This window comes from Panthera leo, chromosome E1 (assembly GCF_018350215.1).
Source record: "Panthera leo isolate Ple1 chromosome E1, P.leo_Ple1_pat1.1, whole genome shotgun sequence".
In the NCBI taxonomy this organism is placed as follows: domain Eukaryota; kingdom Metazoa; phylum Chordata; class Mammalia; order Carnivora; family Felidae; genus Panthera; species Panthera leo.
The window spans coordinates 9,074,617-9,097,078 of NC_056692.1; the positions used below are offsets into that span (position 1 = coordinate 9,074,617).

Here is a 22,462-nt window from a genome sequence, read left to right on the forward strand (position 1 = left end):
GAAGGCAGGAGGGAGGACGACGAGGCCACGGAGGCTTCTCACTGTTCGGCCCGGAGAAGTCTGAACTGGCGGGGGAGATCGGAACCGGGAGCAGGTGGTGATCATGGAGACCGATGTGCACGAGAAGAGAGGTGAGAGTTGCAGAAGTATTTGAACTTGTGTTGTGGAAGGGCCAAATTCCTTCCTCCTGAAGGGAAATCAGTTGGCCTTACAGGAGGTGGCTCTTGGTTGAGAGTGCTGTCCGTCTCCTTTGTCTGGGGGACGGATGGCCTCTTTGAGTGAGCAGGGAGGGCTTGGTGTGGGATCCATCCCCCTTTCCTCTCCAGCTGGGCGCACAATGGACCCTTCAAAGCCACCCCCAAAGTCCGAGCGGAATGTTAGCTTCTAAGGCGTGAACATAGCCTCGATTACTTTTTCTCCCACCTTCTTCTCCCACCTTCTTCTTCCCAGATGATTATGCCATCCTAGCCTCAATCATCGGTCTGAGAACTTAGCTTTCTGCTTGGCAAAAGTATTTCCCATACCTTTTATGCCTTTTTGTCTGGACAACAGCCCTATGATTTCAAAAAGCAAGGGATTTTTGTGTTATACAGGAGAAAACAGGCCTAGAAGTCCGTGACTGACTTCCAGTGCTACCAGAACAGTCTTTGTTGAAGTTTGGCTTCCTACATCAGAATTACATGCCCGGGTGCTTGTTAGATTTCTAGATCTCACCGCAGACTCAACTAAACGATAATTATTTGGAGATGGGATACAGCAGTCTCCGGTTTTCAAGTAAGCTTGCAGGATGCTTTTTGAAAACCGGTTGAGTCTGTTTTTCTGATAGGGACGTTCGGCTCAGGGATCAAACGGACTTTTTTTGCTTTCCAGATCAGAGAGTGCCATCTTCCAGAATGTGTTATAATTGTAGCAATGCTTCTGGACATTGGCCGTGACGCTGGGATCCTGGGTTGTTTGGGGCTCCCTTCTGTTACGGTGCTGGTAGGGAGCTTCATTCGTATGGTGGGGGTGGGGGGGAATTTGGCTGATCGGAGTCACAAGATGGATCCAGGCCCCATCATCACTGCTTTCTTGCCCTTAGCTCTGTCTTCCCAGGATGCTCCCCTTTCCCAAGAGCGGAGCACAGAAGAGGGGGAAGTGGCAGCTCTGCGACTCACAGCTAGATCCCAGGTGAGTGGGAGTCCCTACCGATTATTGAAAACGCCGCCTGATTTCTCAGAGTACACACGTACCCCCTTGTTTTTAGGGTGGGCTTTTGTTGTCCGCTAGAGCTCGAGTAGAGACCTGGGTTCCAGTTCTAAGAGACTTGCTTGGGTATCTAATGCACTCCGTAGAAAATGTCTTCTAGTTACCCCGAGTACCCTCTCCAGCTAGTATTTATTGTCATTCAACAGGCATAGGAGGAGCATTGTCCTTCTTGGACTGTTTATGCTCTTTCTGTGCTTGGTAACTTAGGGAACTTATTTTATTTTTAAACGTTTATTTATATCTGAGAGAGAGAGAGAGAGAGAGACAAAGTGTGAGCGGGGTAGGGGCAGAGAGAGAGAGAGAGAGAGAGGGAGACAGAGAATCCGAAACAGGCTCCAGGCTCCGAGCTGACAGCACAGAGCCCCACCGTGAGATCATGACCTGAGTCAAGGTCGGTTGCTCAACGGACTGAGCCACCCAGGCACCCCCTGAAGGCTTAATTTATTTTTTTTTTTAATTTTTTTTAACGTTTATTTATTTTTGAGACAGAGAGAGACAGCATGAACGGGGGAGGGTCAGAGAGAGAGGGAGACACAGAATCTGAAACAGGCTCCAGGCTCTGGGCCGTCAGCATAGAGCCTGATGCAGGGCTTGAACTCATAGACCGCGTGATCATGACCTGAGCTGAAGTCGGACACTTAACCGACTGAGCCACCCAGGCGCCCCTGAAGGCTTAATTTAAAGAATTAGAATCCAGCCCTCCAAATTGATGAATGTTGAAGTATTTTAGAGGTGAAGTGTTACGTCTGCAGCTTACTTCCCGATCCGCCCCCCTTCCCAAGGGAAAATAATAAGAATTGTTGATTCGAGTGGTGGTTGGACTGTGTGGGCAAACAGTGTATTAGTCTCTTAACTATTTGTATTTTGAAAAGTTGGGGAGAAGACAGAGCTCCCCATGATGTGTGTGGCATACCTCAATTAGCCTTTCTTTTTGCTACTATAATCCGAAGCAAAAAAGTAGACACTGGCACATTCGTACTGTTTGAAAAGTGACTTCTCAGGATCCTTTTTTTTTTTTTCCTTAAAGTTTTTTAGTTTTTTATTTATCTAAGCAATCTCTACACCAAACATGGGTCTCGAACTCACTACCCCGAGATCAAGAGTCACACGCTCTTCGGGCTGAGCACCCCTTCTCACGATCCTTCTATATACTTGCTTGTCTCCCTTGGTTTCTCCACTGCCTTACATGAATCTCAAAGCGTGTATTAGTCAAGAAGTTTTAAGATGAAAAAATAAAAAAAAATTTTTTTAAATAAAAAAATAAAAAAAGAAGTTTTAAGATGCAGCTCATGAAAACTCAAAACTGGCTTAAGCAAAAAGAGTTATTGACTAACATAAGTGAAACATCCAAGCTTGGTATACAGTTCAAACAGTATTATTAGAACTTACTCTATCCATTTCAGTGACCTTTTTTTCCCTCTCTCATTGGGTTTCGCTGTCAAGCAGACTTTTTTTCCTAGTGCTGGCTCCTAACATATTTAGGCTTACATCTTCCCGTGTTGAAGACCAGAGGAAAAAAAGGCATTTTCTCTCCTACTCGTTCCAACAAGTCCTGGAATTAACTCTTTAATGGGCACTAGGCACATTCTGGCATCGTTATTGGCCAGATCTGATGGTAATTTTCCAACTGGTTAGACCTAGGGGATATACCTGCACATACCCTTATAAATATATGTCCCACCCATGCGTCAGGGATGGAATTAATACCACCTGAACTATACTAAAAGTAGCCAAGCATAGCAGCCAGAGGAGAATCGGGGTATAGGTACCAAGGGAAAGGTGAGCGCTTTATATATTTCCACACTTTGATAATGGATTCAGGATTGTTATCGCTTCCGGGTGGATTAAACCTTTTATGGAATTTTTTTTTTTTAAAAATGTCTTTTGCAATGCATTAGATTTTGCTTGATGCCAACTTTGCAACTTTCTTACTAGAATTTTCCTGGGCTATTTTTTGTCTTTAACTTACTAGATTTCTTAAAAGATTAAAGTTTTAATTCTTGCTCGCTGTAACCAGGTGAACAGCACAGACATTTATAAAGATAAAGGTAATATTACTTTCCCCGATTCAGTCCCCCACTTCTCCCTGCTGAGGATAACAGTGTGGTGTATATTTCACTTCCCTCTCATCCCAACTTTGGATTTTTTTTTTTTTTTTTTTTTGAGAGCCCTTTCTGTCAAGAGGATGCAACATTTAAAAACAACAAAAACAAAAAAACCCCACCTTTTTATGAAGTAAATTAACTAATTCGTATTAATTACTTGTTATGTTTCAGATTTTTACCACGTGATTTTTATAATTCTGTTTGCTATGCTTTGTTCTTTTGTATTGTTTCCTGCCTTTTGTGCAATAGTTGGCATTTTTCTGTTTTTTTTTTTTTTCTTTTAATCTGGAAATTAATTCCCGTTGAGTGTCATTTCAGCTATATATATGCAGATTATAGGACCAGGTTCATTTTTTACTCATAATATCTTGTCTGTTTAGTGGCTACTTAATGATTTTTTTATATTTCATTTTATTTTTCAAGGACGATTCTTGTTTTTTTTTTTTTTAATTCTTGTTATTTAAATCTCCGATCATTTCCACTTTGGAAATGTTATTTTGAAATAATTTTAGACTTAAAGAAATGTTGTAAAAAGAGTTTTCATATACTCTCTATTCAGATTCTCTGAAAGTTAACATTTATCTCACTTATAATAATTTATTACAGCTTTTATATATTTTGTGTTATATAAACTTAATCCTATGATATTTACAACGTTTATAAGTTATATCTGTGCCTTCAGTTGTTGCTGGTAGTTTCCAATTTAATGCTTTTTGCCTTGAATTCCATGCCTACCTGGATTTGGTGCCTTTTGCCAATCTTTTCATTCCATAACTTCTTCCTTTGCAAGTTTTGCATTTCAATTCATCTTCTGATTGGCTAGGTTAATTCTTTGAGTTTTTATTGAGGACTCACCAGGAGAATTATGCAGACATGCATCATTTTTCCTCTGCTCTTTTTTTGTTTACTCTGCCAAATTGCATTGTTGACTCACTGGTTCATGTTTCAGCTCTTCATTTCCCAGAAGAACTGTGGTCTCAATGGACAAACCACAGTCTGTCTTCTTTCGGTTCTCATATTGAATCCAGGACATAGGTGATACCCAGTGACTTTGGAGTATTCCGAATTTGAATACATGACAAGGCTTGTCATTTATCACAACCGTTTCCCTCACGCATGTATTTTACACATCTACTCTGGGGCCATCAGAAATCGGGGGGTGAAATTGAGTCTGTTGAGTGAAAGATGTGAACAAAAGTATGTTTGTGTCTTAGGCATCAGTGACATTCAAGGATGTGGCCATGGACTTTACCCCAGAGGAGTGGGGGAAGCTGGATCCTGCCCAAAGGGAGGTGATGCTGGAGAACTATAGGAACCTGGTGTCGCTTTGTAAGGATGGGTTCTCATTGTGACTCGAATCTGCTTTGGGGACGTCATTACTTTATTGAAAGTGAACTCGCTTAACAAAGCATTCACTTTTGCATTCAGAAATCATGAAGTATTGATCCCTTTGGGCCCAGAGAAAATCTATTTCTGCCCTTGGTTCTTGGTGAAATGTCTGTGCTTGTTTTGTATCAAAATTCTTTGGATTCAAATGACAGGAACCTATTTCACACTAACTTAAAGGGCATAAGAATGTTGGTTCAGGAAATTATAAATATTGTCAGATATCTCCTTTATTTTGTTTTAATCACGTGGCTTGGCTTTGCCCTATATTAGCTTTATTCTCAGGCTCTCCCCATGCGGCAAAGATGGCCATCGGCAGCTCTAAGGTGGCATAAGTCTCTCAGAGAGAGAAATTACTCTCTGGCCAGTGTGGATCTCACGCTCACTTCCGTGAAGGGTGTGTGGGTGTGGGAATGTGCGAATGGGTTCTCCCCCATGTATGTGTTCTTTCGGGGGTAGAAGGAACTATGTTATCGTCTCCCAGTGATATTTACACATGAACATTCAGAAGTTCTATTTGTATCAATAATTTGTTGCCATCATTTTCTAATTTAATGCTTTTTGCCTTGAATTAATTTTGCGCTTGTGTAATAAATTCCCTAAGAAAGTGGGTTCTGATAAATGAAGAAGGAAGAAAGGGGAAAACTATTAAAAAGGAGACAAAAACTCTAGTCGCCACAGGGCACAACTTTTTGGTGCTGCCACTGAGGTCCCACTTTCTCTACCTCTTCCCTAAGCTAAGGACTCACCTGCAGTGTCTCTCTGGAACTTCCTCAATAGAAAAATAAAGAGAAATTGTCTTCTTTTTTAAGTAAGCGCTACACCCAACATGGGGCTTGAACTCATGACCCTCAGATCAAGAGTCATGTGCTTTCCCCACTGAGCCAGCCAGCCAGCCAGCCAGGTGCCCTGAGAAATTCTCTTCTTTTTGACCGGCAGATATATTTGCCTTTTCCAGTGCATGTAAACTCCTTACCAGACCCAGACTCTTGCTGTAGATATTTTGAGTTCCATTCAAGGTCCATCCTCCCTTATTTCTGATCTTCTTTTAATATCCTATCTTTGTAGATCAAGGGGTTGGGACTGTGCTCTAGAATAGACCTTTGTGCCCATCACAAATAGTTAAGTCCTGTTTCTTTTTGTTGTTGTTCTTTCTTTCCCTTTCCTTTCCCTTTCCCTTTCCCTTTCCCTTTCCCTTTCCCTTTCCCTTTCCCTTTCCCTTCTTTCCTTCCTTCCTTCCTTCCTTCCTTCCTTCCTTCCTTCCTTCCTCTCGTTCTCTCTCTCTTTCTTTCTGTGAGCAGGGCTTCCAGTTTCCAAATCTGAGAACTACAATTTGGAGAGCGGAAAAGAACCACTGATGCTTGAGAGAAAAGCCCCCAAAAGCAGCTATTCAGGTGAGTCAGATGTATGGGAGTCTTCAGAAACAGTAACGCCACAGGACAGCGAAAAAGTGACACTTTTCTGTGCTTAAAAAAGAATACTGGCAATACCTACGCGCTTTTGTTTTTTTAATATCTTATTTTAAATTATACAGCTTTTTAAATAATATAATAGTTGAGAAAATAAAATAACACACGTGTTCACGGTCAAAACCAGACATGTGCCAATACTTTGCTTCTTTGGCCTTTGTTTCTTTATTTTGCAATGCAAAATAAAAATATAACTGTACAGTTCTTTGAATTTTCGCAAATGAACACATTCATGTGACTACTGCCCAGATGAAGAAGCAACCTCACCAGCCCAGAAGCACCCTTGTCCCTTCATTCCTTCCAAGGGTGACCTTATCCCAACTTCTAACACCATAGAACTTGTTCTTGAACTTCATTTAGACAGAATCCTACTGTATATTCCAATGTCCGGCTTTCTTCACTGAACACGACCGTGAGATACATCCATGTTCTCGCGTGTACTTATAGTTCATTCTCTTTGTTGTGCCGTCTTTCATTATGTCAATATACCAGTTTATCTGTTCTCTTGAGATGGGCGTGTGGGTAGTTTCCAGGTTGGGGCTAAATGAAGAAGACCGCCCTGTATATTCTTTTACATGTCTTCCGGTGAACCCATGCAGGCATGTCTTGGAGATACTGTGGGTTTGGTTCCAGACCACCAGAGTAAAGCAAGTGTTGCAGCAGAGGAAGTGAAATGAATTTTTTGGTTTCCCGTTGCATGTAAAAGCTATGTTTATATTACGCTACAGGGTACAATAGCATTATGTCTAAAAACCAAACAACACGCATACCTTAATTAAAAAATGTTGTCTAAAACTCCTGTCATATGAGCCTTCAGCAAACCGTAATCACTGATCGCAGATCGCCATAACAAATACAACACTAATGAGAAAGTTTGAAATACCGCAAGAATTACCAAAATGTGACCCAGCGGCACCAAGTGGGCAAATGCTGCTGGAAAAATGGCGTTGATGTACTTGTTTGATGCAGGGTTGCTACAAACCTTCCATCTGTAAAAAGCAAAACACAAGGCAGTATCTGCGAAGCACAATTAAGTGGAATGAAACAAGGTATGTCGGTATATGCATTTCTGTTGGACAAACACACAGGTAGAATTGTTGGATCCTGGGGCCGGTATTTTGGTAGATGGCACCAAATAGGCTTCCAAAGTCATTGTCTTAATTATAGTTACCCTCCCACTAGCAGAGGATGTGAGTTGCCCCACATCCTCACCAGCACTTAATATTGTCCGTCTGCTTCATTTTAGCCATTCTTACAGGTGTGTGATATCTTTTTAAGAAGTAAAAAATGGGACAGATTTAAAGTCCTTTTATTCGCTCTGTCCCTAGAAGTAACCAGTTGGGGTGAATCATTCTAGTGTGTGTGTGTGTGTGTGTGTGTGTAGTTACTCACATATATACATATACACGTCAAAGAACAATTGTAGGGGTGCCTGGGTGGCTCAGTCAGTTAATTGTCTCAGTCTTGACTTTGGTTTAGGTCACGATCCCAGAGTCATGGGATCCAGCCCCGTGTCAGGCTCTGTTGAGTGTTTCCTCTCTCCTACTCTGTCCCTCTCCCCCGCTCACACACTCTCTCTCTCCCTAAGATTAAAAAAAAAAAAAAATAGTAATAATTATGTGTGCATAGTGTTATGTTGTACTTTTTATTTTGTAATCCAATTCTCTTACAGCTTCACACTGTATTTTGATAGTACCTATGTTAATACATGTGAATTGTGTTCATTTGAACTGCTGTGGAGTAAGTCCATTGTGTACGTGAACTGAACAGTTTAATTTCTCTGCTGTTAACAAGAGAGTTGCAATGATCGTCCTTTTATTGAGTCTTTATATTCGTCTTGAGATTTGGTTTAGGTACGTAACCAGGATAAGATGGACTGAATCTTCAAGTATCACATGTTTGGCTTCGTTAGGGACCGCCAAGGTCCTACCTTCATCCGGGCCAACAGGTGATGCTATCAGATGTAGTAATTTGTGTCAGTCTGATGGGTGTGAAATGAAATTTCATGTTTTTTAATTTATGGTTCTCTGGTTACGAGTTTTAGTAATTCGTATGTTTCATTAGCTACTCAGGTTTCCTCTTTTGTAAATTACCTACTTACATTCTTTGCCTTATTTTTTTTTTTGAAATTGGGCCATTCACACCTTTTTCTTGATTTGTTGGAGTTCTTTACATATTTTAGATACTGATATATGACAGGTACCATTACGAATCAGTGAGAAAAAAAATATTGGTTCTTTTTCTCTACGGCTTATTCTATTTTATGGTGTCTTACGCGTGCAGAATTTTAAAATTTTATTGTTAACAGATTTATCTTTTTTTTAAGTTTATTTATTTATTTTGAGGGAGGGGTGCAGAGAGTGAGGGAGAGAAAGGGAATCCCAAGGAGACTCCATGCTGTCAGCACGGAGCCAGCCGTGGAGCTCAAACTCACAAACCACGAGATCGTAACCTAAGCCGAAATCAAGCCTCAGGCACTTAACCAACTGAGCCACCCAGGTGCCCTATCTTTTATTATTTTTTTTATATACTTTATGCTTTTTCTGAATTCTTATTCCAGCACCAGGAAGATAATCTATACTTTATTCTAAAATGTTCAAGTTTTATCTTGCAGGTAGATACTCGGGGTTTGCATACTGTGTGAATAAGGAACTACTTTTATCTTTTCCCATGTTTAAAACTGATAATTCAGCATCTTTTTATTGAAAAATCTATATTTTGTCACAGATTTGTAACCCTAACTCTGGTAAACTCTGGTCCCATATATACTTGGGTCTGTTTCTAGGATCTCTGGTCTTACTTATCTGTCCATGCTGCAATAATATGTTTTAATTATCACAATAATTATTTTAATTATACTTGATAGTGTGTATATCTCCAAAAGGAAATCTTGTCTTAATATCCTTTTTTAAATCCTCTTATTCTTTGGAATACTGAGAGTTCTAAAATCTTCCCCTGTGATTATAGATTCATCTTTTCCCCATGTAGGCATATCACTTTTTGAGCCTTGCTTATTTGTAACCCTTCTCCCTTTTTTTACAGGAGATCTTGCCATTTTCTAAATGAGCTGCAAGAACTCTTCATACATGAGGCATTTAATCCTTGTCAGACGTTTTTTCTAGGTTTTGTTCTTCAGTTTTGGGTGCTTTTTAATGTACAAATTTAATGTATTACAATCTTCTAAATATTCCAGTTTTTTTTAAGTTTATTTATCTTTGAGATGGAATAAGCAGGGGAGGGGCAGAGAGAGAGGGGGGGAGACACAGAATGCAAAGCAGGCTCCAGGCTCTGAACTGTCAGCACAGAGCCTGATGAGGGGCTCGAACCTACGAGCCTTGAGATCACGACCCAAGCTGAAGTCAGATGTTTAACTGACTGAGCCACCCAGGTGCTCCTAAATTTTCCAATTTTTGATTAGTGCTTGGAAAGATCTCTCTCTGGCGTGCTTGGGTGGCTCAGTCGGTTAAAATCAATCCAAGTCTTGGGGAACGTGGGTGGCTCAGTTGGTTAAGCGTCCGACTTCGGTTCATGATCTCGCGATTTGGGAGTTCGAGCCCTGAGTCAAGCTCTGTGCTGACAGCTCAGAGCCTAGACCCTTCTTCAGATTCTGTGTCTCCCTCTCTCTCTGCCCCTCCCCTGCTCTCTCTCTCTCTCTCTCTCTCTCACTCTCTCTCAAAAGTAAATAAAACATTAAAAAAAAAGATCAATCCAACTCTTGGGGCACCTAGGTGGCTCAGTTGGTTAAACATCTGACTTCAGCTCAGGTCATGATCTCAGGGTTTTTGAGTTCGAGCCCCACGTTGGGCTCTGTGTTGACAGGTCAGAGCCTGGAGCCTGTTTGGAATTCTGTGTCTACCTCTCTGCCCCTCCCCCGCTCACTTGTGCTCGCTCTCTCTCTCTCAAAAGTAAATAAAACATTAAAAAAAAGTCTATCGAACTCTTGGGGCGTCTAGGTGGTTCAGTCGGTTAGGTGTTCGACTTTAGCTCAGGTCATGATCTTGTGGTTTACACGTATGAGCCCCATTTTGGGCTCTGTGCTGACAGCTCGGAGCCTGGAGCCTGCTTCAGATTCTGTGACTCCCTCTCTCTCTCTCTGTCCTTCCCATGTTTGTGCGCTCTCTCTCTCTCTCTCAAAAATAAATAAAAACATTTAAAAAGAATTTGAAGTCAATCCAACTCTTGATTTTGACTCAAGTCATGATCTTGCAGTTCGTGAGTTCAATCCCCGCTTGTTAGGGTCTGTGCTGACAGTCTGGAGCCTGCTTGGGATTCTCTCTGTCTCTCTGTCCTTCTCTCTGCCCCTCCCTCCCACTCTCTCTAAAAATAAATACATAAAACTTAAAAAAATCTGTATAAATAGGGTGGGCCAAATACAGTAAGTCTGAGGGTCAGATTTGTCCCACTGGCCACCTGTTTGCAGCCTCTATTTTCTCCCACAACCAAATGATATCACTATCTAGATGAATCCCAAATTTGTATTTCCAGCCTAGACCTCTCCTTGGGCCAACTGTTCTAAACATTTGTGTAACTATTTGATGTCTTTATTTGCTTATGTTTAAGACGCCTCAATACAGCACGTTTGAAACTGGTTGCCTGATATATGCCCAAATTCTCCATCCACCCAGGAGAATCCTTTTCCAATCATTGTCTTAACGACACCCGCTGTCTTATCAAATTGCACAAGCCAGAAATCTGTGAACGGTTTCTACCCTTCCCTCTCTCTCCTTTTCCAATTTGTCACTGCATTGATCTAATTTTATTGTAAATATTTCTTCATTCTTAGCATCCCTCCATCTCTCTTTTGTTTGCCTGGACTACCCAGATAATCTCAGTTCTACCTTTGCCCCCATAGATTTCCACCATTCTTTATATTACAGTGAGAGTGATGTTTTCAAAATACAAATCTGATGGTGTCATCTTTTTGCTTGAAACATTGAAGTGTCTTCCTGTTGCTCTTAGAAAACAATCAAATTCCTTGAGGTCGACAAAGTCTTGTAAAGTCTGGCTTTTCGTCATCATTCCAACCTTATCTCACACATACTCTCCCTGTTTCTGTACTCTTAGCAGTTCTTAGTTAGGTACTCTGGCATCAAAGGATCCAGTTTAAGATTATTGACGACCCTCACGAGCTTTTGTTTATGTGGTTTATATTTACCAATACTTCCTGTATTAGAAATGAAACTGAAAGCAATTTAAACTATTAAGTTATTCATTTAAAAATAACAAAAATAGGGGACGCCTGGGTGGCTCAGTCAGTTAAGCGTTCGACTCTTGGTTTTGGCTTAGGTCATGATCTCACAGTTTCGTGAGTTCAAGCCCCGCATCAGGTCCTGCGCAGCAGGCAGGGCAGAGCCTGCTTGGGATTCTCTCTCTCTCTCGCTCTCTCTCTGCCCCTCCCCCACTCACACTGTCTCTGTCTCTCTCAAAATAAATAAACTTTAGGGAAAAAAAATAGGGGCACTTCGGTGGCTCAGTGGGTTAAGCGTCTGACTTTAGCTCAGGTCACGATCTCACGGTTTTTGGGTTTGAGCCCCACATCAGGCTCTGTGCTGATAGCTCGGAGCCTGGAGCCTGCTTCAGATTGTGTGTCTCCCTCTCTTCCTGTCCCTCCCCCACTCGCGCTCTGTCTCTCTCAAAAATAAATACTAAAAAAAATTATATGTAAAACAATTATAGGGGCGCCTGGGTGGCTCAGTCGGTTGAGCGTCCGACTTCGGCTCAGGTCACGATCTCGCGGTCCGTGAGTTCGGGCCCAGCGTTGGGCTCTGGGCTTATGGCTCAGAGCCTGGAACCTGCTTCCGATTCTGTGTCTCCCGCTCTCTCTGACCCTCCCCCGTTCATGCTCTGGTCTCTCTCTGTCTCAAAAATAAAAATAAACTTAAAAAAAAAAAAAAGCAATTATAAACCCATTACATGTTAATGCAAATGATATAATTTTTATGAAAACAACTATTTGCTGAAAAAAAAAGTACTGAAAACACACTTTTACATTTTTGTAAATCTGTATTTTCCTGCTTCTGAATGCAGTTTGTTGTGATACGTTGTTCTGGTTGATTTGTGTGAAAGAAATCCAGCCTCATTCCAATATATAGTTGGAAAAGAGAGGAGTATTTTATAGGTGTTTTCAGATAAGTGTGGCTGTTCTGATCCACACTGAAACTGGACAAGCGGTAACTCTTGTTAAAATCTACTGATCTTTTCGAAAATAGTGGTTCATTGAGTTATGCAGATCTTCTGAGTATTGAGACATTACATTATACAATTATTTTTTAAACCATAACTTAAAAAAAATTTTTTTTAATGTTTCTTTTTGAGAGAGAAAGCGTAAGCAGGGGAGGAGGGGCAGAGAGAGAGGGAGACAGAATCTGAAGCAGGCTTCAGGCTCTGAGCTGTCAGCACAGAACCTGATGCCGGGCTCAAACCCACGAGCCGTGAGATCACGACCTGAGCCAAAGTCGGACACTTAACCACCTGATCCACCCAGGCGCCCTTAACTTAATTTTCTTCTAAATGTTTAATCAGTTGTCATAGCACCATTTGTTGGAAAGCAAATTTCCTTTTACTGACTGACTGAAATATCACCTTTGTATTGTTTTTAGCCGCACATCCTTGACTCTTTCGGAAGTTGCTCTCCTGTTTGATTGACCAATCTATTCCTTTGACGCACACTCTTTAAATTATTTTAGTTTTATGAAGTAGTTTTACATTGGATATAAAAATTCTAATATGTTTAAAGAGATCTAGGGGTGCCTGGGTGGCTCAGTCGGTTAAGCCTCCAACTTCAGCTCAGGTCACGATCTCACGGTCCGTGAGTTCGAGCCCCGCGTCGGGCTCTGGGCTGACGGCTCAGAGCCTGGAGCCTGCTTCCGATTCTGTGTCTCCCTCTCTTTCTGCCCCTCCCCCGTTCATGCTCTGTCTCTCTCTGTCTCAAAAATAAATACACATTAAAAAATAAATAAAATAAAGAGATCTAGCTTCCATCCCTGCCCTCTTCTATTCTGATACTTTCCCCATAGGCAACCATTTTTACTAGTATTTCATTAATCTGTCCTTGGTTTTTGAAGATATAGCTAAATATGTATGTATATTTGTATCTCCCTCCCCCCCCCCTTTTCTCCTACACAAAAAGTAGGAAACTATACACCCTTACTTGCAGCCTGCTGGTTTTTTTTAAAAATTATTTACTCTATCCTGGAGAGAACTTCATACCTATGTATGGAAACCTTTCTGACTTTTTAAAAGAGTTGCCTAGTACTCCATTTTATGCCTACATCATAGTGTATTTAATGAGTTCTCTACAGTAGAATATTAAGATTTTCCAGTTGTATGTCTACATCATCATGTGTTTAATGAGTTCTCTGTTGCATAGGTAGGATATTAAGATTTACCAGTCTTTTGCTGTCTCAACTAGTGTTATAATGAGGAGTCTTGTGTAAGTATAATTTCATATATTTGCCATTATATCTTTGGGCGATCATAGATTTTTGATCAGAGGTGTATTATAAAAGCGTTGTTAGGGAAGATTAGACTGGAAATGGGACGCGTATTTGGACACGAGTAGGACTGGGTGTCTGGAAACCTAGGCGTCATGACCGTCCTCTACACTGAAGTGATAACCGTGTATTTATTACAGAAGTCGATGTTCAGTAAGAATTTTTCTCCCCTCTGCTGATCTAGTGTGCTCAGTACCTGCTCATCCAGTGATGTATTATTGCTCCATATCTGAATCTCTCCTTCTCCTGTATTTCCGGTCATCTTTATCCCCTTTTGACTGTCCTGGATAAGGTCTCCTCATTCTCTCCACGTCTGTGCATTTGTTTCCTTTCATTTGCTTCTCTTTGCAAATCATCTTATGAAAGTCAAATCCACCTACTCCTCGAAAGCATGCGTTTCATCTTCATTAGCTATTACAGAACTGTTTTTTGTTGAGCACTGAAAACGAAGGAAATTTGCATTTCCAATTTCTTTCAGACCTGGAGGCTAAACCCGAGGGCAAAGATTCAACTTCAGCGCAAGATATTTCCAAAGAAGAATCATGCCAAGCCACAGTAATAGACAGACTGACAGGAAACGGTGTCTATGACTCCAGCTTGGAAACAACTCTTGAATGTGAAAATTGGTTAGAGAATCAGCAAGGAAATCAGGAGAGACCCTTGAGAGAAATGTTCACCCATGTGAATTCACTCCCCGAAGAAGGAGCTCATGAGCATGACGTATATTGGAAAAACTTTGGTCAGAAGTCTGTTCTTCTCACTCAAGACAGAGTTCCCAAAGGATCCTATGCCTTCCATACACTTGGAAAGAGGTTGAAACCGAAATCAAACTTAATGAAAAAGCAAAGAACCTGTAAAGAGAAAAAACCTCATAAATGTAACGATTGCGGGGAGCTCTTCACTTACCATTCGGTGCTTATTCGACACCAGAGAGTCCATACTGGAGAGAAACCCTATAGCTGTAATGAATGTGGGAAATCTTTTAGCCACAGAGCTAATTTAACTAAACATCAGAGAACTCATACCAGAATTCTCTTTGAATGCAGTGAATGCAAGAAGGCCTTCACAGAAAGCTCATCCCTCGCGATACATCAGAGAATTCACATTGGGGAGAGACCGTATGAATGCAATGAATGCGGAAAAGGTTTTAATCGAAGTACACATCTGGTACAGCATCAGTTGATTCATACTGGAGTGAAGCCGTATGAATGTAATGAATGTGATAAAGCTTTCATTCATTCCTCAGCTCTTATTAAACATCAAAGAACTCATACTGGAGAGAAACCCTACAAATGTCAGGAATGTGGGAAAGCCTTTAGCCACTGCTCATCCCTTACTAAACATCAGAGAGTTCATACTGGAGAAAAGCCATATGAATGTAGCGAATGTGGAAAAACCTTTAGCCAGAGCACACATCTTGTTCAGCATCAGAGAATCCATACTGGAGAGAAACCCTATGAGTGTAACGAATGTGGGAAAACCTTCAGCCGGAGCTCAAATTTTGCTAAACATCAAAGAATTCATATTGGAAAGAAACCGTACAAATGTAATGAATGTGGGAAAGCCTTCATTCATTCATCAGCTCTTATTCAGCACCAGAGAACTCATACTGGAGAGAAGCCTTACAGATGTGACGAATGTGGGAAAAGCTTTAAGTGCAGTTCATCCCTCATCAGACATCAAAGAATTCATACTGAAGAGCAACTCTGAAAAATTACTGAATGTGAAGAAATGTAAGTTGGTTTTATCACTGTGTTGAATACCTGAGCATTTAGGTGGAATACCCATAAAATGCTGCTGGAGGACCAATCGTGTATGCATCTGATTTTACTTGCATAATACATAGTTTTGAGCCATAAACAGAATGTTCCTTCTATCTACTGATTGAATCAGTATGAAAGCTTCTAGCTAGGGATCTCAAATTTTGATCCCCTTCCCCCCCCCCCCCACCCCCACCAAATACCCTTTCGTGGAAATTCAAGAAATCCTTGGGAGTGGATAGCAATATAATTGTGGTGAGATCTGGGCCCTCCCTCTCTTTGTCACATCAAAGCCCTGTTTATAGCTTCTCATTCTGTACGGAAATTCTTGTTTGTTAACTTAGGCAGAGGACCCATATCTTTATCATCAGGAAGGCACAGAGTTGTTCCTCTTTGGATCCAAAGTAGATCTCCAGATAATACAGGTAGTGTCATTTCTCCAGAGAGGGTCATTTCTTTTATATTAGCTATAAAACTTAAAGGTTAAAAGTTGAAATATGCTTTGGATCCTCTCCTTGCCCCAAAGGCTACTGTCTCATTTGATGCACATAAATAGAATATTTACAGCAGGTTCCAAGTCACATTCATTTAAGATTATGCTGGTCATCAGTTTAGATAATTGTTGCCCTCTACCGTGTAGATCTTCTTTTTCTACTTCCTTGGAATTACCCTGAAGTTGAGAATGGGTCAACCTCTTAACTGTAGTTTTCAGTCAAATGCCTCTTTTCTCATCTTTGGCATTGAAGGAATCCTGGTTTGTTTGTTTGTTTGTTTGTTTGTTTGTTTGTTTGTTTGTTTGTTTTTATACTCACGTGAAGATTTCATTTCTTTACATTATTCTGCTTTCTGTAAACTATGTCGCATTGAGAAAAGGCCCCTGGGATGTTGAGGGTCTGAAAAGTTGATGAGTTCGATGTGTTATTATATTTAGGGTCCCAGTCAAGAAGAATAATTGAAGCAACTGTGAGACACAAGGACACACCTTCCTGTCAGATATGGAAATTAGTTCACAAGGCAGTGACTCATTGGAGGATAAGCAGCCTCCCTCCATGAAGAAGAGGTTGCCATTTCTCTGGCTCTTAAAAGTCTGTCCACACTTTTTGTTGTTATTACTGTTCTCCCGATATGTGTGTTGGTCTTTGCTACATCCCAGAGCCCCAAAGAAGGTAGAGGGGTGCCTGAGTGGGTCAGTCGGTTAAGTGTCCGACTTCGGCTCAGGTCACGATCTCACGGTTCGTGAGTTCGAGCCCCGCGTCGGGCTCTGGGCTGACGGCTCAGAGCCTGGAGCCCGCTTCGGATTCTGTGTCTCCCTCTGTCTGCCCCTCTGCTGCTTGCACTCTGTCTCTCGCATTGTCTCAAAAATAAACATACATTAAAAAAAAATTTTTTTTAAAGAAAGTAGAAAAGACATGAAACCACAATGATAACATAAGTTACTTGGGTGACCAAAAACCAGCAGTGGGATTGGAAAAGCAAAAGTTGAAATAAATATTTAGCCAAACGCTATGCAAATGTCAGTTTTTATTGTTACTCTATTGTATGACAAGAAAATCATAGAAAAGGTAGAAGGAAAGTAGTGACAGATTTCTTTTCTCTTCTAAATTCTATCCTTTATGAACATTTCAGCAACCAGTCCGTGCTCTTGCCTTCTCCACCCTATCCTTGTTACTGTAATTCCTTCTCTGTAAACCTTTGTTGTATTATTGAAAAAAGGTAGAGGAATAGAGTTTAAAGAAGTGATAGTGGAGAGCAAACAAGATGGTTAAGGATGAAGGAGTTAAATCCAGCAGCAATGAAAATCAAAACAATAGGCTATGGGGCCGAAAGGGCTGGAAAGAGGTTTTGGAAAGAACAAAAGATACGTTGAAAGGGTGGAGGCTCCCTGTTTCCGATTCTGTGTCTCCCTCTCTCTGACCCTCCCCTGTTCATGCTCTGTCTCTCCCTGTCTCAAAAATAAATTAAAAAACGTTAAAAAAAAAAATTAAAAAAAAAAAAAAGGGTGGAGGCTCATGGGAAGGCTCAAGGTCTGAGAGGTCAGAATAGGGGGCTGGCACAGGAACAAGGGAAAGGCGCTTAATCTTTTCACCATCTCGGTGCTCCATATTCATGGTCTAAAGTAGGAACTGACAGAGTGTGGCCTGGACCCGTGGACCAAGTCCAGCCTTCTGCCTATTTCTCCAAACACAAGGCTTAGTTGGATCTTGACCACACTCGTTTGTTTATGTTTGTTGGTGCTACAACAGCAGAGTCAAGCAGTTGCCGTAGAGATTGTATGTCCCCCACAAGCCTAAAATGCCTAATATTTCTCAGCGTGCCCAACACTTGAGTGAAAATAAGGTCCTAATTTGGGGGCCTAAATTTGACTAACAAAATAAGACCCACGTGGGATTTTCAAAGTTGGGATTGAATTCTGCCACCTTCACTTAGCATTTATGTGACCTTACTGAGTCTCAGTGTCTTTATCTGTAAAATGGGAATAAGTCGTCCTTCTCTCATAAGATTGTGAGGATTAGATAAGAATGCATGTAAAAGACCTGGCACATGATAAATTATGTGGAAAACCTCTATATGTATATGTATGTTTGTAAATATATATATATATACACACGTATGTATATATATGTGCGTATATATACGCATATGTATATATATGTGTATATATATATATTTACTTTTTATTTTTTTTAATGAAATGTCAGTCCATTTGGGCTGCTAACCAAATAACTCGCCGTAGACTGAGTGGCTTATAAACAACATTCTCACAGTCCTGGAGACTGGGAAGTCCAAGATTGAGACCTCAGCACGTTCAATGTCCAGCGAGGGCCTCCTTCCTGGTTCTGGGACAACCATCTTTTTGCTGTGTTTTCTGGTAAAAGGGCAAGAGGGCTCTCTGGGGCCTCTTTTCTAAGGGCACTAACCCTATTCAGAAGAATTCTGCCCTCATGACCTTCCAAAGACCCCACCTCCTAATACTATCACTCTGGGGATTAGGTTTCAAGATAAATTTGGGGAGATAAAAACTCAGTCTATATAATAAGTGGCTAAGCATCAATCAAGCAGAAATTACTTAAGAATGAATGTATCTGACACCTCTTGTTTACCGGTCAAGAACTGTGACCATCCTACTGTCTAGCTCATCATAGAGAAGGGGCTTCTCTATTCTTCCTTCCATCTGGTGCTGCTGCCTACAGAGCCTCCTTGAGACCTTGGGGAATCTGCTTTTTTCCCTTCTGCATACCACTCTATTGGGAACTATCTGACAGTTCCAAAGACTCAAGTTTGTAATCTATTTACAGTTTCAACAGCATTGAGAGACATGCTCTAAGTTCGTTTTGCTGAGAACTCTGATCCTTTACATTTCAGTATTTGTTCTGTTTATGCTCGATGTTCGACCTGTGTTGTTTGTACTCCAGTGTGATTGTTGGAAGTTTTAATGTTCCATTTTTCAAGTGTTTTTGGTTACGTATAAAACCAAATTGACTGCTCTTACCAGTCCACTGTCAATAAAGATGTTGTTTATATATATACATATATTGTCAGAAACTTTTGTAAATTGCTTCTAAGTTTTCCTAATTTAAGCATATTTTAAGAGGCAAAGAAAGACCTACCGTAAAATCCTTCAGGAAACCGATCACACTTCTAATTGTTCATCTGGGCTCCACCACTTGTCAGACAGGGGATGGGGGAATTCCCTCCACGGCCCATGGATCTGCAAGAAGGTTAAAGAGTAGAGAAAGGTCGTTTCTACCAACTGGTGTTGAGTCCTCAAGCCAAGTGCAGGCTCCACTCACTTAGCAGGGGGTAATGGAGAAAAAAGGGACCACTCATTTAGCAAGAGTACCTATAGAAAGTACAGTTACAACTAGACAAGATCAGATAGACCGATTTAGCATAAATCTTAAACTATGTCTGGCTTTTGGGAGGAGAGTGTAACCACCCAAAGAATAAAAACAATAGTACTTTATAAGAACACCAAACAGTACTCAAATTCGTTGGCAATTAACCAGTTCAATTGTCTATTGAAAGTTTCTAATAACTTTGTTTTCCTAGGTGAGTTTTTACTTTTTAATATTGCAGCAGGACTCAACAGGAAGCTCTTTGTTCCTGCTTTGTCCTTTCCTTTACCTGATTCTTTTTAGGCCCCAACAGGGCAGTCTTGGAATCCAGAACCACATGAGCTATCTCTCACCATAGGCTTTATTGGCAAGGGGAAAGCGTGTGCCCCTCTGGTAATACGTATAAAATGACATCTGTGGATTACCTTCTAGTTCCAATTAACGCCCTCAAAAAATCAGATGTTTTCATTGAATTGTTCTTTACATTTTTCACAGTGGTAGCCTCTGTTAGTCCATAAAACAGATAGTCTGCCCTTAGATTGAGTAGACTGTACATAAAATGTGCATACTTTACTCTCCCCCACTCCTGCCAATTCACCCATAAACGTTACTACCATGTCAGAAAAGTTCCCGTGTCTGGGGAATTGAAGGGTTGAAACCAGAGACTCAGGCATTGCTTGGTCAAAGACTCCCATCTCTGCTCTGTTTTTGTTTTTTTTTTTTTTTCTGTGTGGACTATATTCTATCTTCTCCGGTGATGACAAATACATCTACTGGAAATCCCAAGTTAGTATGGTTCAAAACATTTGCAGTCCCAAGAGGAATACTTCTAAATAGCTCCAGCAAAATCCACAAGGCTACTTCTCGGCTTTGCTTGAGATCATGCTGATTGATCACCGAGCCATTTGCTGCTTTGAATTGCAATCTTGTCATTGAGCAGGCCGAGTCCCTGTAAAACCTCGGAGCAGGGGAGGGTGAGGCCCATCCCACTCAACTTGCACTGCGGTGGGAAAGGGCTGCTTCCCTAAGAGAAATCCAAGGATGGTAAAACAAACAGGTCCACTGCAATTGGTAGCAACCTTCAGTATGAACAAGTCTCCATCTGTGTCCCCAAAAGAGCTGTTCTTCAAAGATCAGTAACACACTGATAAAAAAAGGCCAAAACCTAAGAATATTTACAACATTGACTTCATAGGATTTCTGTGAGTGTTGAATATGTGAAAATGCTTTGTAAGCTATAAACGTGTTGCAGAGTTACATTGTTATGAAAATGGTCTATTCTTTGATGTCAGGCTCTGATATATATACAGTAAGCATGGACTTCTCACCAGAGTGCCAATTCTGGTTTTTTGTTGTGTTTTTTTTTTTTAATGTTTGTTTATTTTTGAGAGACAGAGACAGAGCACGAGTGGAGGAGGAGCAGAGAGAGAGGGAGACACAGAATCCGAAGCAGGCTCCAGGCTCTGAGCTGTCAGCACACAGCCCGATGTGGGGCTCGAACCCACAAACCGTGAGATTGTGACCTGAACCGAAGTCAGATGCCCAACCAACCGAGGCACCCAAGTGCCCTGCTAATTCTGTTTTTTTTTTTTTTAATGTTTATTATTTTGAGATAGAATCCCAAGCAGGCTCCATGGTGTCAGTACAGAGACCTACTTGGGGCTTGATCCCATGAACTATGAGATCATGACTTTAGCTGAAATCAAGAGTCAGATGCTTAACCGACTGAGCTGCCCAGGTGCCCCCAGAGTGCCAGTTCTTTTTTTTTTTTTTTTTTAACGTTTATTTATTTTTGAGAGAGAGCACAAGCAGGGGAGGGACAGACAGAGGAAGTCAGAGAATCCAAAGCAGGCTCCAGGCTCCGAGCTGTCTGCATGGACCTGAGCCACCCAGGCACCCCCAGAGTGCCAATTTTTAATGCTAACTTGTCCTATCTGTCTATCGTGGGTTGGCAAAGAGTCTTTGCTCATCAATAGTTATGTTCCCGAGGTGATATGTTACTTTTGCCATAGCAAAAATGTGGTTATTTTACGTGGAGTGGAACTCAATTCCCAATTTTATTGACCCATGCAACTCATGTTATAGTGACTTAAACCTACTGAACTATCCAGGACTCTAATCAGTGAAAACCCATTTCAAGCAAGCATAAACAAAAGGGCTACCATGATTAATGAGTTTAAGGGCTAGACATAAGATATGACTGCATCCAGGGGTTCAAAGATGTCATCAGATCGTGCTCCAGATTCGTTTTATTCTCAGGCAGACAGAACGGCAGAGATGGCCATTGGCAGCTTTTGGCTTGAGTTACCCTGGCAGCTGTTGATGCCAAAGAAAATATTTTATTGTCTGTGGGGCCATTCAAAGTTGCAAGGTAGATTATGGTTGAATGGCTTGGATCACGAACCCATTGAACCAATCACTATGGCCAAAAGAATTGGGTATTCTGACATGGGGCGAGGTAGGGTGGAATTTAGCCTTATCCAAAATGGTAGCATGGGTTTCCCACAAGGTCCCTGTTACCAGAAGGGGAGAAGGGAATGTGTGCTGAGCAGAAAATAAAATCCACTATCTCAGGATCTAGGCCCACCCAGTCCAGGGACATGGGCTTAACTTACTAAGTACAGGATGAGGGCATTATGCCTACTATAGACCTGGAAGGAGGTAGAGCGAGAAAACAAGTAGTGTGAACATGGATTTGTCCTCTTCGGGATCTGTAGTTTCCCTCAAATTTATGGCATCTCAGAAGGGTGGAAGAACTTGGCTTTTTACCTCCAGGGATCTTATTTCAAAGGACCTCATGTACACGTGGACATAAATGTTGAAACAAAAATTTTTCATGCCCCCACAGAAAAGGACAGATTTAAGTGGATTTTAGCCTCTTAGTTTGTAAGTCCTTAATTACATCTCCTTTTATGTTTAGAGCCATGTATATGTAACAACTCAGCTTAAGTCCCATTCTATCGTATGTGACAGGCACAACTGAGGGAGAGGGAAATCTAAGGTTTACCTGGTGGGGGTAGAGACTGACTACATCTACTTCCAGACACTCTCAAGCAGTAGGAATGCTAAGAAGAGAGAGAGAGGATGTGGTATGTGATATTGTCCCCCTGCACTGAGATCAGAGAAAGCTCTCCCCGATTCCCCCCCTCCCCATCGTATAACTGG

At 41.2% G+C, this 22,462-nt stretch overlaps 1 protein-coding gene across 5 annotated transcripts in view; it reads left to right on the plus strand.

Moving 5' to 3' along the window:
* ZNF286A (zinc finger protein 286A) overlaps positions 1-22,462 on the plus strand; it is a 26,474-nt gene continuing 4,012 nt past the window's right edge. For 2 of the 5 annotated variants that reach the window (XM_042917518.1, XM_042917519.1), the window contains exons 1-5: positions 1-131; positions 1,082-1,170; positions 4,568-4,682; positions 6,041-6,133; positions 14,180-15,434. In XM_042917518.1, coding sequence (XP_042773452.1) covers positions 104-131; positions 1,082-1,170; positions 4,568-4,682; positions 6,041-6,133; positions 14,180-15,411 — 1,557 coding nt within the window. In that variant the 5' untranslated portion in view covers positions 1-103 and the 3' untranslated portion in view covers positions 15,412-15,434. Of the gene's footprint in view, positions 132-906; positions 982-1,081; positions 1,171-4,567; positions 4,683-6,040; positions 6,134-14,179; positions 16,684-22,462 lie in introns of those variants that run through there. The other 3 variants (XM_042917520.1, XM_042917521.1, XM_042917522.1) reach the window with 3 other exon arrangements.